Source organism: Marmota flaviventris, chromosome 1, assembly GCF_047511675.1.
Source record: "Marmota flaviventris isolate mMarFla1 chromosome 1, mMarFla1.hap1, whole genome shotgun sequence".
Lineage (NCBI taxonomy): Eukaryota > Metazoa > Chordata > Mammalia > Rodentia > Sciuridae > Marmota > Marmota flaviventris.
This window is the reverse complement of record NC_092498.1, coordinates 23,327,465-23,343,023: the sequence shown is the minus strand read 5'-3', so window position 1 is coordinate 23,343,023 and position 15,559 is coordinate 23,327,465. Positions and strand designations below refer to the sequence as shown.

The window sequence follows — 15,559 nt, the reverse complement described above, 5'->3', positions numbered from 1 at the left end:
CAAGTCAGGTTGAGAGTGGGTGAATTTGTTGGTATGTTATGGGCATGTATGGAGCAGGAAGAGGGCCGAGGACAAAAGCCATGTGGGGACAAGAGTGGTAGGCGAATCAGGGCACAAATCCCCACCATGTTTTTAGAATTTGTTTTCTGAATGGACACTAGAAAGGTTACAGGAACTATGATTGCGATGAGTCAGAATGAACCCATGGCTTAGGGCCACAGGGACATAAGTGTACGCTTGCTGGGTAGAGCACACAAATTTGGTATAGTTTATGTGATGTAAATATGACTGAATGTGGTGGAGCAGGGGCCTGTGGACAGGTCAAGATAGGAGTACACATAAGAGGACAACACAATCTCTCAGATGAAAGAATGACTGTACCTCACTATGCAGTAGAGACAAATGAATAGAAAGCCTCAGCTGGGCCCAGAGGAGAGAAGTAAGGAATTTGTAACACATGGCAGAGCATGACAGATGTGGGTCCACCAGGCAAGAATGAGACAGAGCCAAAGAAGGAGTCCAGAAGATGGAAGAAGAGTGGGCTACTGAGAAAATAGGAAAGGCACTGCACAATGGAAGGACAGAACGTGCAGAATCCAGGAACTGTATTCTCAAAAGGAGACAGTGTTCATGATGTTTCCTAAGGAGAAAAAGTATGGCATGGGTAAGACAAATGAGGGGCAAAGGAGAGGTGTGAGGAGGCCAAAGGAGAATGAGGCTGAAGGGACCATGGGCACCTAGGAAATGTGGACCATGTGATAATGAAGGGCTTGGTGAGAGGCTGAAAGGTTAATGGATGGATTTGTGACACAAAACAATGATATCTAATATGGCAGAACTGAAATGGTAGGATTATCAGGGGTGAATTCAGATAACAGATGGACTTGGGAGAGTTGACTAGGAACAAAAGGCTGGCAATGGTAGCAGGAATTCAGGAAGGGGGCAAACTCAGAGGAAAAGACCCCTGAGTTCATGGACTGATTAGGAGGTGGCAGGGAAGGTACAATTGGACATTATGAGAAAGCACAGGGTCTCTGGGAGAAAATGCAGAATATGGGTTGTGTCAGTACAAATCTACATCCAGTAAAGAAGGCAAGACTTGGGGTCTGGCATCCATCAAAAGGCACATATAAGACCTGACTTTGTTCAAATGGGTTAACATGAAAAATGGAGAGGAGGTGAGTACAACGAGAGAAACCTCAGGAGTTTTTCGGGTACTCTTCATTGGTCACCGATCCAATGTGTAAGAGAGGACAGAGAAATGCAGAGCTTCCAAACAGATTTGTTGTAATATAGGGCAAAACTGTGCCTTGTAGGGTATCTAGACCAGACTTCAGGAACAGGACAGCCAAGAGAAACAAAAGCCTGGGCATTTGCAGAATGAGGCCCTTTGGAGGAAGGTCAAGATAGGAGTACACATAAGAGGACTACACAATCTGTCAGATGAAAGAATGACTGTACCTCACTATGCAGTAGAGACAAATGAATAGAAAGCCTCAGCTGGGCCCAGAGGAGAGAAGTAAGGAATTTGTAACACATGGCAGAGCATGACAGATGGATGTCCACCAGGCAAGAATGAGAAAGAGCCAAAGAAGGAGTCCAGAAGATGGAAGAAGAGTAGGCTATTGAGAGAATAGGAAAGGCACTGCACAACGGAAGGACAGAACATGGAGAATCCAGGAAGGGTCAGTGTGACTTGGGTTCAACAGAGGAAGTTGGACAGTGTTGCGCACTGGGATGGCTCCTTTACAGACAACACTGGCAGGTAACAGCATGGACTCATGTAGACTGAATCTAGTTTGTGGAAAGGAAAAGACCTGAAGTGGCAGCAAAGTGGGAAGGAACAAATGCAGAGAAGATGTTTTGTCATCATCAGTAAGTCTGTGCTTCCACAGTTCCAGGTTGATGAAAGAATGGAGATTTAGTGGGCACATATCTTTGCAGTATACTACAGTAGCTGAGCAGGGGGTGAGGGTGAGAGAGATGGTGAACTGTGGAAGTGCAGAATTAGAGGAAGAAATTTAGAGAAGCAGATATTTGACACAGTTGGAGAGAACACGGCCAGGTGAGGGTATGTTAGCAGTATGAATTCTTCCTTTTTGGGTGGCTTGATTAGATGATGAGAGAAGTTGACCGGCACTAAGGATGGAGAGTGGTCCCTTTAGAAGAAGATGGTCTTAATATCTGAATATGGCTCTTGTGTAGACAGTGTTGAAAAGAGAGAAAATGGAAAGAGACAGATCTGGACAGCCTCAAATGGTAGATAGAGAGCAACACTGATGGGCAGGGGTGCATTTCTTTGGTGGGGTCTATGGTGGGAAATGGAAGGGATGGGGGCAAGGAAAGGATGAAGAGAATGAAATGCCAGGATGCCTGTAGAGTTTGTAGAGTTTTGTGAGAACTAACTTGTTGTAACAGGAAGAGAGATGAGGAAGAAATGTGGGAGTGGAATGGATAAGGAAAAGACAGCCTAGAAAAGTAAAGTGAAGGCCAGAATGATGGCAATTCCAAATTAGTGACAGCCAACTGTTCCATGAGAGAAAATGAGAGAGAGGTTGGAAAGAATTGCAATTGTGAGAGTAGGTAAAAGAAGTGTGCACACAACTGTGCAGAAATGGGACCACCTCAAAGTGACAGGCACAGGGTACTTGAGAAAAATATGGGCATAGTGAAGAAGGAAAACTGCCTTTATCAAGGATGCAAAAAGAAGAAATGGGTATGACATATACAACTGGTAAGCAACTGTGGGACTATAGGACAATAATGCATTGCAGGAGGAGATATACCCCACGGAAAGTAGGGTGGAAAAAGCAGAGAGTGGAGGATGGAGCCCATAAAGCAGGGTGGAAGTGAGACAATACAGAGAGCAACAGGAGGAGTAAGGAGAAGAGGGTGGTTCCACAGTTGGAAAGAAGGCAAAAGTACTCAAGCAAGTCTCAGTTTGGGGAGGCAAACACAGAAAAAGGGTACATAACACAGGAAGAAAGGAACATGGGCTGTAAAGCCCTCAACATTAGGGAAGGATGTAAATCATGGCCCATGCTCTTTATTGAATGTTTGAGCCAGGTTTTTATTATGAGTCTGAAAAGGGAGAGAGAGAGAGCTGAGGTGGATTTCTGGTTTGGATCAGGGTTGATAAGGCAGGGTTAGTAAGCAGAGGGGTTTGGAATTGGGGGGGGGGGCATGGTGGTAGGTGGGTATGGCAGAAGGAGATGAGACAAGTTGTAGAAAATTAGAAAACAATCTTCTTGGAGTGTGGCCGTAGAGGATTCCGCCAGTCAGTGCTGAGGGAAATAAATACAGTCAGGAAAAAGACAAGTGTTTCCATGGAAAAAAGTAAGAGAGTAACTTCAGGTAAAATGCAAGGAAATGCAAAGGTAAGTAGGAGGTTTTGAAGACAAAGGGATAAGCTCTGGAGGAGCACCCCATCTCTCACTGGAAAGAGATAAAGGAAAAGAGATAATAGTAAAATCTTAGAAGGCCAAGACAGGGATCAAAGATTGATCAGGAATTCAGGGAAACATATCCAGATGGCAAGGCATTAAAAGTAGAAGATAGGCTTTTAAAAGAACAACACTGATGGAGACAGGAGATAGGCCAGGTCCTAGATCAGAGAGTAAACAGGGAGGGAAAATGGGGTGAATCCAAGAGGAAAGTGCTGGGTCTATATCACAGGGGGAAGTGCTGAGATCCTTGAGCAAGGACCTCCAATGGTCACCGCTGGAGGAAGGGTGGAGGTAGGAGATGGGAGAGTGAAGTCCAGAGAGTACAGATGGCGTCCACACCAGTGATTCTTAACCGGGGGTGGGGGGGGGTGGATTCCACCCGAGGGGGGGCTGTGGGCACGGCCCCCAGGTAGGCCTATCAGAGCATCAGGGGGAGCACTGATTTGCTCACAAACAGAAATGGCAACAACAAACTGACCCAAAGATGACTCTGATAGGCCACCTGGGTGTCGTGCATCCTCGGGTGGGAATCACTGGTGGAGGGGAGAGAAAGGAGATGGGGCAGAGATGGGAGGGTGAGCACCTGACACCTATGAGTCAGGGTAGGTGGAGGCATCAGAGATATGACTGTCAATCATGGGAGGAAAGGCCCATCAGACCAGGGAAATGGATGAAGCAGAGAGGCACCTGGGAGGATGAAAGCTGAGTGGGGGTTTTCTGCCAAGAGCAGGGACAGCAGCACCAACAGTGTGGTTCCAGCTGAGGACTGAGGTGGAAGTGAGGCTGAGAGGGGTGGGTGGCACACAGGAGGACGATGTGTGGGTGTGGGCAAAGAGGAGCAGGCTGGTAGGACACAGGAAAGGAAGGGGCAGAGGGGAGTGGAGCCAGCACTGAAGGTGAGCTCATGGAGGAGCTGACTGCCGACGAGGAACAGAAAGAGCAGAGGCGATGGGTGGGATGGATGGCAGTGTCCAGGAAGAGACTGTTGTTAGGCCCAGTGTCAAGTCAGGCTGAGAATGGGGGTGTGTGCATTGGGATATAGTGGCAAGTGCAGGGCAGGAGTGAGGGCAGGAGACAAGTGTGTGTGTGTGGCGGGGGGGGGGGGGGGGGGGGGGGGGGGGGGGGGGCAGGAACAAGGTAGGTGAATCAGAATACACTTCTTAAGAGCCTTTTCAGAATGTGAAAGAAAGAATGTGCAAGGCCACCTGAAAGGTTTCAGGGACTCATGGACCCAGAGCTCCAAATAGAACCCATAGCCTGCAGCCACAGGGACTGCTGGGTAGAACATGGAGGTCTGGTTCAATCTTTGTGATGCAAAGCTCGCTGAATGTGGGAGAGCAGTGGTTGTGAAGGGCAGGTCGAAAAGGGTGTGCACACACAGGAGGACTACTGGATCAGCCAGCTGATTCACAGATGGCAGCTGAAAGAATGGCAGATGGGGAGGAGATGACTGGCCCTCGCTATGCGGTAGAGACAAAAGCAGGAGAAAGGATCAGCTGGGCCCAGGAGAGGGCAGAGGAGGTGAGGGGTTTGTAACATGTTGCAGAGCAGTGGGCAACAAGAATTGAGAAAGAGCAGAGGAAGGAACCCAGCAGCTGGGAGAGGAGAAGACTGAGAGATTGGGGAAGGTACTGCACCAAGAAAGGCGCATCAGGACTGAGGAGGGAGAGAAAGTGATGAATCCGGGTGAGCAAAGGCAAGCAGAAAAGAACATGGCACGTGTAAGACATGAAGGAAAGGTGGGAGGAGGCCAAAAGTAATGAGGTTGAAGTGATTTTGACACATAGGAAATGTTAGTTTCAATAAAAGGCATGGCAAATGATGAAAGCTCACAGGGCTCACAAGTCTCAGACCAAAATGAATGTCTCTCCTAAAGTGGAATTGAGAGGCTAGGATTGTTAGTGGTATATTCAGATGGCAGATGAAGTGATAAAAGCATACTGGGCACCAAGACGCTGGCCATATGGCAGCAGTGAGGGCAGATCAATAAGGGAAAAGAAAAAGTAGGAGGGACTCCTGAGTCCGTGGATTGACTGGCAGGTATTGGGAAATTATGACTGGATATTGAGGAGGAAGCAGAGGGTCCCTGGATAAGTAAAGTAGAAGAACACACAAGGGATGTTTTGGCAAAGGTGGAATGAGAGACACTGGAATCGGTGTGCCACTGGAAGGTAATATGAGGGTTTCAAGTTGTGTCCAGGGAGTGATGGGGAAAAAAAGGGGCACTTTGATCATGAGATAATTTCATGAGACTTTATTGGCTTCAATATACATGAAGACGCCAATATGAAAAAGGGGGCACATGGAATGCATGTTTAGTTCCCAAACCAAGGGCATCAGCAGATCTCAGGGAATAAGTGGGTATGATGAATGGTATCAATGTCCACTGTAAGAGCAAAGCAGGGAAGAGAAGCACTTGTAGAAGTGGGCCCTTAGGAAGAAGTAAGGAGGGGGGCCAAAGGGACTCAGGTTAACAAGAAGAAACTGGGTGGTGTTGCACTTTAAGATGGGTCCTACACAGACAGCACTATAGGTACCTCAGGGATATGAGTGGACCCATGCAGAGTGAGTTCAGTATGTAAGAGAAAGAGGCTTGCAAATGGCAGAAGAGGAGCTGGGAATCAATGTGTGACAGGCATCTCACAGTGACTACTGAATCTGTTCTTCTGCTGTTCAAGGGGACTTAGTGAAGCCTGGGTTGGGGAGAACCTTCCAACCCAGTATGGTGTCATCGGTTTAGAGGTAGAAGGTTAGGTTAGTAGCAAATGGGCACAGTCGGAAGGAGCCTGGCCCAGAACACAAGGGTTGAGGGATAGATAGAATGGGGGCTTTTCTTCTACAGGCTTTACCTAGAGGGTGATGGAGGACATGAAAAAGAGGGTGTGGATGCTACCTACATAAAAATAATGTCTTAAAGTGAAGGTAGAGTGGTCAAATGATAATAAGGAAAAAAAGCAGCAACACCAGAGGGCCACAGGGGCTGTCAGTATGACAGGCAGGGTTGTATTCTCTATGGTACCTCTTAGAGGGCAAATGCAAATAATGGAGGTGAGAAAAGAAGAGCAAGCGGTGGCAGGACTGGATATAGAATTTTACATCAGTCTAGTAAATGAAAGGGGTTAGAGAAAAGAGAAAGGTTGGCATGGGCGAGATGAAGAAGGCATCTAATGAAAGGTAGAGGTGGAATAAATGGAAAATTCAGACCAGTGACAGTGAACAGCTGAATATGAGAAGGTGAGAGAGGGAGGTAGAGAGATTGAGTAGAAGAGCAAGTCTAAGAAGGGAGTAGACCCCTATGAAGAACAAAATGAATATGATGACATGGCAGGGACTAGGTTGCTGAGAGACTTACAGGTCAAAGAGATGAGCCATGAAGCCTACCCTTGGCCAAGGAGGCAGAGGAGAAACAGGTCACAAGCCAAAAAGTATCAAAAAAGGATGTGGCTGTAGAGGGTACTGTAATGCATAGGAACATCACACACAGAAGATTAAAGGATGCCCCAGGGAGGATGGAGAGTAGAAAATGGGGTGGAAGGGGGACAGGCTAGAAAACAATGGGGAGTAAGAAGAGGGTGATCTCACAGTTGGAATGAAGGCAATTAAGAGTGCTCAGTTCAGCCTGCAAGGTTTGGCTTGAGGAAGAAACCGGGGTGGACAGCAAACGGCAGGGAGGAACACATGCTCTTAGACCCTTGACCATTGTTCCAAGCATGCACATTTTGTGCCAGGCTCTTTATTAAGGAACTGGCAGGGAAGGGAGGGTGACAAGGATGGAACTTGGAACAGGAAATGGATAGGGACTGGGAGGGGAGGGTTGGGGAACAGTGAAGTTCGGGATGGGGACACGAGCCTAGCTCCAGACATTGAGAAGACATCTCACTGACTGAACTGGGGAATGATTCCATGTCATGTTGAGTAACAACTAGAGACTGGGAAGACTACTGAATCTACCCAAGGAACAACAAGAGTAGCTAAGGGAGAGTAGAAGGGAGGGGAAGGGGCTGGTTTGTAGGGAAGGCAGAGGGGCCGGAAGATCAAAGTGGTATGTGGAGGAGCACTTGTCCAGGAACCTTAAGTGAAAGGAGTGATTAAGAGAAGGGCAATAGTATTCTCCCAGAGGACCACATTTGGGTCAAACATACTGATAGCTGCATTGTAGTCTCATGGGTTTTGCGGTTCAGGAGGGCTGGGGTGAGGTAGGGCCTTCAAGAGAACAGTTCTCTCATACACGCTGGGATGGGTCAGATCCTAGATCAGGAAGGGGAATGAGTAGACAGGGAGGGGAATGGGGTGGATCCCAGTGGAGAGTGCCAGGTCTAAATCAGAGGGGGAAGTGCTGAGATCCTTGAGGGAGGACCTCCAATGGTCACCACTGGAGGAAGGCTGGAGGTAGGAGATGGGAGAGTGAAGTCCAGAGAGTACAGGTGGCGTCCACACCAGTGATTCTTAACCGGGGGTGGGGGGGGGTGGATTCCACCCGAGGGGGGGCTGTGGGCACGGCCCCCAGGTAGGCCTATCAGAGCATCAGGGGGAGCACTGATTTGCTCACAAACAGAAACAGCAACAACAAACTGACCCAAAGATGACTCTGATAGGCCACCTGGGTGTCATGCGTCCCCGGGTGGGAATCACTGGTGGAGGGGGGAGAAAGGAGATGGGGCAGAGATGGGAGGGTGAGCACCTGACACCTGTGAGTCAGGGTAGGTGGAGGCATCAGAGATATGACTGTCAATCATGGGAGGAAAGGCCCATCAGACCAAGGAAATGGATGAAGCAGAGGGGCACCTGGGAGGATGGAGGCTGAGTGGGGGTTTTCTGCTAAGGGCAGGGACAGCAGCACCAATAGTGTGGTTCCAGCTGAGGATTGAGGTGGAAGTGAGGCTGAGAGGGGTGGGTGGCACACAGGAGGACGATGTGTGGGTGTGGGCAAAGAGGAGCAGGCTGGTAGCACACAGGAAAGGAAGGGGCAGAGGGGAGTGGAGCCAGCACTGAAGGTGAGCTCATGGAGGAGCTGACTGCCCATGAGGAACAGAAAGAGCAGAGGCAGTGGGTGGGATGGATGGCAGTGTCCAGGAAGAGACTGTTGTTAGGCCCAGTGTCAAGTCAGGCTGAGAATGGGGGTGTGTGCATTGGGATATAGTGGCAAGTGCAGGGCAGGAGTGAGGGCAGGAGACAAGTGTGTGTGTGTGGCGGGGGGGGGGGGGGGGGGGGGCAGGAACAAGGTAGGTGAATCAGAATACACTTCTTAAGAGCCTTTTCAGAATGTGAAAGAAAGAATGTGCAAGGCCACCTGAAAGGTTTCAGGGACTCATGGACCCAGAGCTCCAAATAGAACCCACAGCCTGCAGCCACAGGGACTGCTGGGTAGAACATGGAGGTCTGGTTCAATCTTTGTGATGCAAAGCTCGCTGAATGTGGGAGAGCAGTGGTTGTGAAGGGCAGGTCGAAAAGGGTGTGCACACACAGGAGGACTACTGGATCAGCCAGCTGATTCACAGATGGCAGCTGAAAGAATGGCAGATGGGGAGGAGATGACTGGCCCTGGCTTTGCAGTAGAGACAAAAGCAGGAGAAAGGATCAGCTGGGCCCAGGAGAGGGCAGAGGAGGTGAGGGGTTTGCAACATGTTGCAGAGCAGGGGGCAACAAGAATTGAGAAAGAGCAGAGGAAGGAGCCCAGCAGCTGGGAGAGGAGAAGGCTGTTGAGAGATTGGGGAAGGTACTGCACCAGAAAGGCACATCAGGACTGAGGAAGGAGAGAAAATGATGAATCCGGGTGAGCAAAGGCAAGCAGAAAAGAACATGGCATGGGTAAGACAAAAGAGCATGAAGGAGAGATGTGAGGAGGACAATGGAGAGTGGGGCTCTATTTTCTTGGGTACCTTGACAATTTTGGGACCACTATGCTATCCAAAGACATGCAAAATAACAGGTAGTAGGTGCAAGTCCTTTAGAGAACAGCAAAGCACCTGTAAATATGGTGGCACTGACAAGGTAGCATGGTTAAGGGTGATATCACACAGCTGAGAGAGTACAGCCTTCTAGAGATAAAGAGGATGGCTACTGGCAGCTGTGAGTATAGGCCAGGAATAAAGAAGACACCAAGGAAAAGACTCCTAAGCAATTATATCGACTTTGACAAGGTGGCCAAGAAGTCTGACTGGAGTTTAGGAGGAACAGGAGGATCTCTGGAAAAGTACAGTGGAAGAAAATGTAGGGAATGATTCACACAAGGATTTATTCCATATTCATTGTCGGAAAAGACATTACAGTAGGTAGCAGTAAAAAGAAAGTGATGGTTGTAAACTGAGATAGGTCAGGTGAATTGATGGGATACAAAGTAGACTGGACAGTACAGAACCTCCTGAATTTGTGGGTGCTCACCCTCACTAAGGGGGTCAGTGTGAAAAAGCAGGAGGTAGAAAAGAGTTCTCAACATGGAGGTGTTCTCACATCTTAGGAGATAAGTCAGTGAATGATATGCGGGATTTCAAGGACAGACCATAGGTATAGTGTAGGCAGAGAAGTTAGTGTCTAGAAGGCAAGCAATGTTTTGCAGAAATTTCTTCATTGATTCAGAAAATAGAACAAAAATGTACTTATACATTTCTATACAGTTAAGGCTAACTTACAGGAAAGGTAGTGGCAGAAATTATTGAGAGTTCAGGAATTGGAAAGAACAGAGTTCAGTATAAAATTCCCAAATATATGAGATTTGAACATAGGTTGAGTTACATTTAACATGGTTTCCATTATAATTAACCTGGTTAAAAGACAAATATTAGTTAAAGTCAAAATTGGGTTGAGGGCATAATATTCATTTAAAAATTTCCCGGAAATTTTGCTTACAGAAATTATTTAGGAAATTTTGAGTTGATAAGATAGATAGTATTTCCCTTTAAGCTTCAAGTACAGAAAAAGAGAAAACAAGAAATTGTCCCTAGATAATTTGGTGGCTGCCTGAAAGTTCCATCAGATAATCACTTGATGAAAGAATAGAGTCAGGAGAATAAATGCACATATAGAGATAAATTTTTGAAGTGAAATCTGAAGGGAGAGCCTGACCAGAACCTCATAAAACCAAGGGTGCAGGCTGATTGTGTTGGAAGGTAAAAGGGTAGAGATGTTTGGTCACTGAAAGCAGGTTAGTAAGTAAGCCAACACATATTCACATTGGGAATCTCATTTCTATGATCAATAGATCAGGTTTTCTCCACTAAGGCAAAAAGATTAAATGAGTGTGTACTCTATGTTTAAGTTTCATTCTGGAGATATGGGATCACCTGAATAAGGTCAGCAGTAAAGATTAACGACATCGAAATGATGGGATCATTATATTTCTCATCATCTGGAACCATTTCAAATAGGGAACATCAAATAGGATAGGAAGATGGCTTGAAAAGAAAATTCCAGTGAGTTTAAAGAAAGGCAGGCTGAGTAAAGATAAATGAAACAATGAAAAGTAAGTTCTCCAGTAGGAATCCAGTCAGATCCTGGGAATACTGGCAGATCTCATAGTGGGTCCAATTGTAGAATATTGAGTTTCAGGCCTGACTTAAACAAATTCTAGTTAAAAACAGAGGAGATGGTAGTTGAATATTAATGTGGTATCAAACATGATCTTTCAGTATTTGACCAAGAACTCAGATTAAATGCTTAGCATGGAAGAATGCAAAGTTTCATTATGGGTTATTAATGTAGATCCCAGTAAGTAAGTAGAGGTGAGTCAAAGTAAAAAACTCCAAGGTAAATATTACTTAATTGAAGTTGTGAATTCACACAGAATGCTAAGAGTTAATATGGTTAATATAGAACAAAAAACAGTGAGTGGAAGGCTATAGATTCAAAGAAGAATTCTGGGTCCATCAGATTGCAGTGGAAGCTTAAGTCAAGATGGCACTTCAAGGACATGTGGGCAGGAAGTCCAGAGTTGAAGTATATATGAAAACATCATGTGTTGTTATATAACAGGCAGTATCCCCTAGTGAAAAACAGAGAAAAGAACTCATATACCTGTACTGTTGGAAGTTGATTTTAGAATAGATATTTTGTATCAAAGACTGTTTTTAAAATTAGTTATTTATAATTGTGAAATGGTTCCAGATAATGAGAAATATGATGCAATAAGGACTGGTAGTAAAATAACAAAAGCAATACAGGGTTTAGAATGGTTCTGAATAGGTAGTAGAATAAAAAGGTCAAGAGGTAGGGCCAAAATGGGGAGTAACTGATCGATGTTGCATATATACTATATATTGTTAACTGATACAAGAATTATTTAGAGGAAAGTAAAAAAAAAAAACAAAAAACATTTTTGCTAGGCATTTTTGCTAGGTGGCACATGTCTATAATCCCAGCTACTTAGGAAGTTTGAGGCAAGAGGATCACAAGTTGTGCAAGGTCCTGGGTTTAATCCCCAGGATTAAAAAAAAAGAGAGACAGAGAAAGAGAGAAAGAGAGACAAAGAAGAGGGGAGAGGAGGGGAGGGGAGGGGAGGGGAGGAAAGGGGAGGGGAGAAAAGGAACGAAAGGGAAGAGAAGGGAAAGAAAGGAAAGTTGCTGAATGAGGATGCAAAAAAGGAATGTTGCCTTTAAAGGTTTTCTAAGCCTCAGTGGGTAAATGAGTAAGAGAACAAAAGATAGTAAGTAGGAGTAACTGAGTCAAAACTTATGAGGTTGATAACTTTTTCAAGAAATTACCCAAGCTTTGAAAGGAGGTGTTATGATAATATCATGATGCTTGATTAAAGTAGTTTTTTTCAGATAGGGTACATTTTTGTACATTTATGAAGTAAGGGGGTGCAAGGAAGTTTAAAATTTGAGAGAAGAAAGTTATAATTGAAGGAACAACTTTCTGGAGGGTGTATGTCTTTTCACTTGTGGAAGACTAGATTTTAAAGATGATAAAGGGAGAAAATAAATAATTCCAGAATTAAAATAGCATTTATTATTTACTAGGTGTCCAGCACCATGTTAAATACCCTACTTAATAGGCTTACACAGACAAAATAATTTGTCCAAAGTCACCAAGTCAGTACGTAACATGTTCAGAAATCAAAACCTATATTGTTTTCAAGTTGAAGGAAATCTCGACCAAGTACTTCTATTTTTTCCCTTGTAACTATAAGGAAAATATTTTTCTTAGATGAGATGTAGAGGTGACAGATTTTGATGTAACTGGTAAAACTGGAGTAATTGTGATGGAAAAAAGAAAGAAGGAAGGAAGGAATAGTAAGGAGAGAGAGGAAGGGAGGGAGAGAAAGAAGGAAGGGTAAAAGACTTTCATTACCATCTATGCCCTGGTATTTCACTTTTTTCATTGAATATAGCAAATATTTTGGATTGGCCATGGATTATAAAAAAAAAAAACTAAAGAATAGAAAGGAGTTTGTAATGGGTCAGACATTATTGATAACTAGCACAAATTTTAAAGTCTACACACTGAGACAAGATTCCACTTTTTTTTTCTGAAGATGCATTGGTAAGAGTTTATAACCACATTCTATCACTGAATTTAACATAAAAGAAAGAAAATTCTCTAATTGCCACATTTTTATCAATGAAAATTAAAAGAGTCCACAGCCAGAAGACCAAAAGTTGAAACCTCTGGGCTAATTTGTAAGATCCGTTTCAAAAAGAAATATAAACATCTTAATGAAGAGGGGCGAGAAAACTTCCTCTTTCTTCCTCTCAGTGGAAGTGCTTTCTGTTATTGTTGTTGATGTTGTTGTTCTCCTATAATATATGTAACTTCTGTAACTTCAATATTATTGTATTGTGTATTTTGGTATTGTAATTGTACTTATTGTATTCTGTTAATTCCACTCCCTGGGGTATGGGGCACCTGTGTTATCAGTTATCAAAATGAAAACCTGGGGAATGGGAGGAGCTATTATTCTCAATTGACAAAGACTAGATTTTTCAATGAGTTCAGCATTTCATTTCCCTCTGAAATTAAATGGCAAATTAATGGCATCCCTTAAAAAAACAGAAATTTGGTGAGAAGTACAATGGGAGAGGAATTTTGAAGCAAGAACAGATAGATGGCTACTGGAAAAAGAATGATACAATGTAGAGTCTCCCAGGATGATGGCAGAAGCCACAGGGCTACATTAAGCAAGGCTGGGCCCAGATACTAGTTTGGATAAGGGTAAATAAATCTAGCTTTACTTAAGAGTACAGCCAGTTTAATTAGTGGCTAGTGGACACATTTCAGGCATATCTAACTGGCAAGGAAAACAGAGCAGCAGAGAAAGTGAAGCTACAAGGAAACAGAACTTGAGGAACCTCACAAAGGGACAAAGGAGGTAATTAAAGGTTAAAGCCAGATGGCCTAAAGCTCAAAGGAGAAGTATCAGAGGCCAGATAGGAAAGTGCCTTCCCACCCAGGAGGTTATAGATCCAGGGTGGCTGTGGAATAAAAGTGCAGTTCCACCCAAGACCAGAGGGAACAACCTGGGATTCAGACTTAGCAATGGTGCCAACTTGAATCTACCTCGTGCCAGAGTCTGAGTAGCCTGGTCTAGCACCCACACAGATAAGAATGGAAAGGGGCTCCAAGGAACCAACATTAAAGAAGGGAGTTAGAAGAGAGGCTAAAGGAAAGCAGGTTAAGTCTCAAATGTTAATGAATGATGACCAGGGATAACTATTTACTAGTACTTCTATGATTTCTTGTAACTCTGTAACTTCCCCAATATTTGTTAACTTTGTTAACCTCTGCTTTTCCTGTACTTACAAGTAGTAAAAATTGTTCAAAACATAAATGTGATGTGTGCTTATTCTGTTAAAACTGAATAAAGGTTAAGAAATCAAGTACAAAAAAAAAAAGAAAGAAATGAGAAGAAAAAAGAAATTAAATACAATAGATACTTGACCTTTATAAGTGATAGATCACAAATCTTGTAAATACTATACTATTGATAGTAGCAATTAGCTCTCTTTTAAGGTCCACCCCTTACCCCTGTATTTATAAAAGTAGAGAATTACAAAGCTTTTCTCAAATATGAATACACAGTGGTTGGCTAAGCTACTCACTAGGCTAAACATACAACCACAATCTTTATGCTTCAAGACCTTTAAAAAAAAATGATGTATTTTTAAAATGCCAACCATCTATTAAATAAACCAGTTTTTCCAGGATGCCCCCAAAAGAAATATCAGGAAAAAGTAGATCATGATTCTTCACAGGAATGTCAAATTTTTACACTTATACACATGCACACACATACATCATTATTAAATTAAAGAAAAGAATCATGTTCTTGAACCTTGAACATTTGTCCAGACATTTTAAGAGCTCAAGAGGTAATGCATGCACAATCACATAAGTATCTTCTGCCTTATGTGGGTTAGTACCTGCTGTAGGGTCCTCATCAGGTAAACGAACAAGAGTGTAACATATTCCTGGTTGATTATAGGTGAGGCTGGGGGCTGGGATACAACACAGTACTTCATAGGAATCTGATGGCTCCATCTGCACTGTCACTTTCTCCAGAAGCTGATCATTCAGAGTATTGGTACAGTCAAACTAAAAAGTCAGCAAATGAAAAACATGTGAAGAAAAAGAAATGTGTTTCAATCAAGTTGTTCCTGTCCTCTCACATAATCTAAGATTCAGTTCTGGAACCCACTACAACTTCCCTCTCTAAATAGCACTATAAGTCTCCTAAGATTTTTTTTTGGGGGGGTGCTTGGCATCAAACCCATGGCCTTGCACATGCTAAATATGTGCTTTATCACTGAGCCATACCCGAGCCCCATCTATTTCTATCATTCATGAGTTTTTCTCTTTCTGATTCCTACAAAACAAGATGGCAGAAATCAGATGGCTGTCAAATCTAAGTTCCCAGCTCATTTAATTAACTTTCCTCCATCCCCCAGTACTGGAGATAGAACCCAGGGCCTTGTGCATACTAGGCAAACACTCTAACACTAAGCTGTATCTCTAGCTCCCTCTTTTTAATTTAAAAATGTTTTAAAAAAATTTATTTTGAGACAAGATTTCACTATATTGGCCTTAAACTGGTGATCCACCTACCTTGTCCTCTCAAGTAGCTGGGATTACAGGGATGTGCCACCATGCCCAGCTTACTTTGATGTTAAATGTTCATTTTT

At 44.0% G+C, this 15,559-nt stretch overlaps 1 protein-coding gene across 1 annotated transcript in view; it reads right to left on the bottom strand.

Annotated features, from left to right (window-relative positions):
- The window catches only part of Copg2 (COPI coat complex subunit gamma 2), a 135,488-nt gene that overhangs the window by 36,825 nt on the left and 83,104 nt on the right, over positions 1–15,559 (bottom strand). The window contains exon 20 of the mRNA XM_027950112.2: positions 14,801–14,972. Coding sequence (XP_027805913.1) covers positions 14,801–14,972 — 172 coding nt within the window. The remainder of the gene's footprint in view (positions 1–14,800; positions 14,973–15,559) is intronic.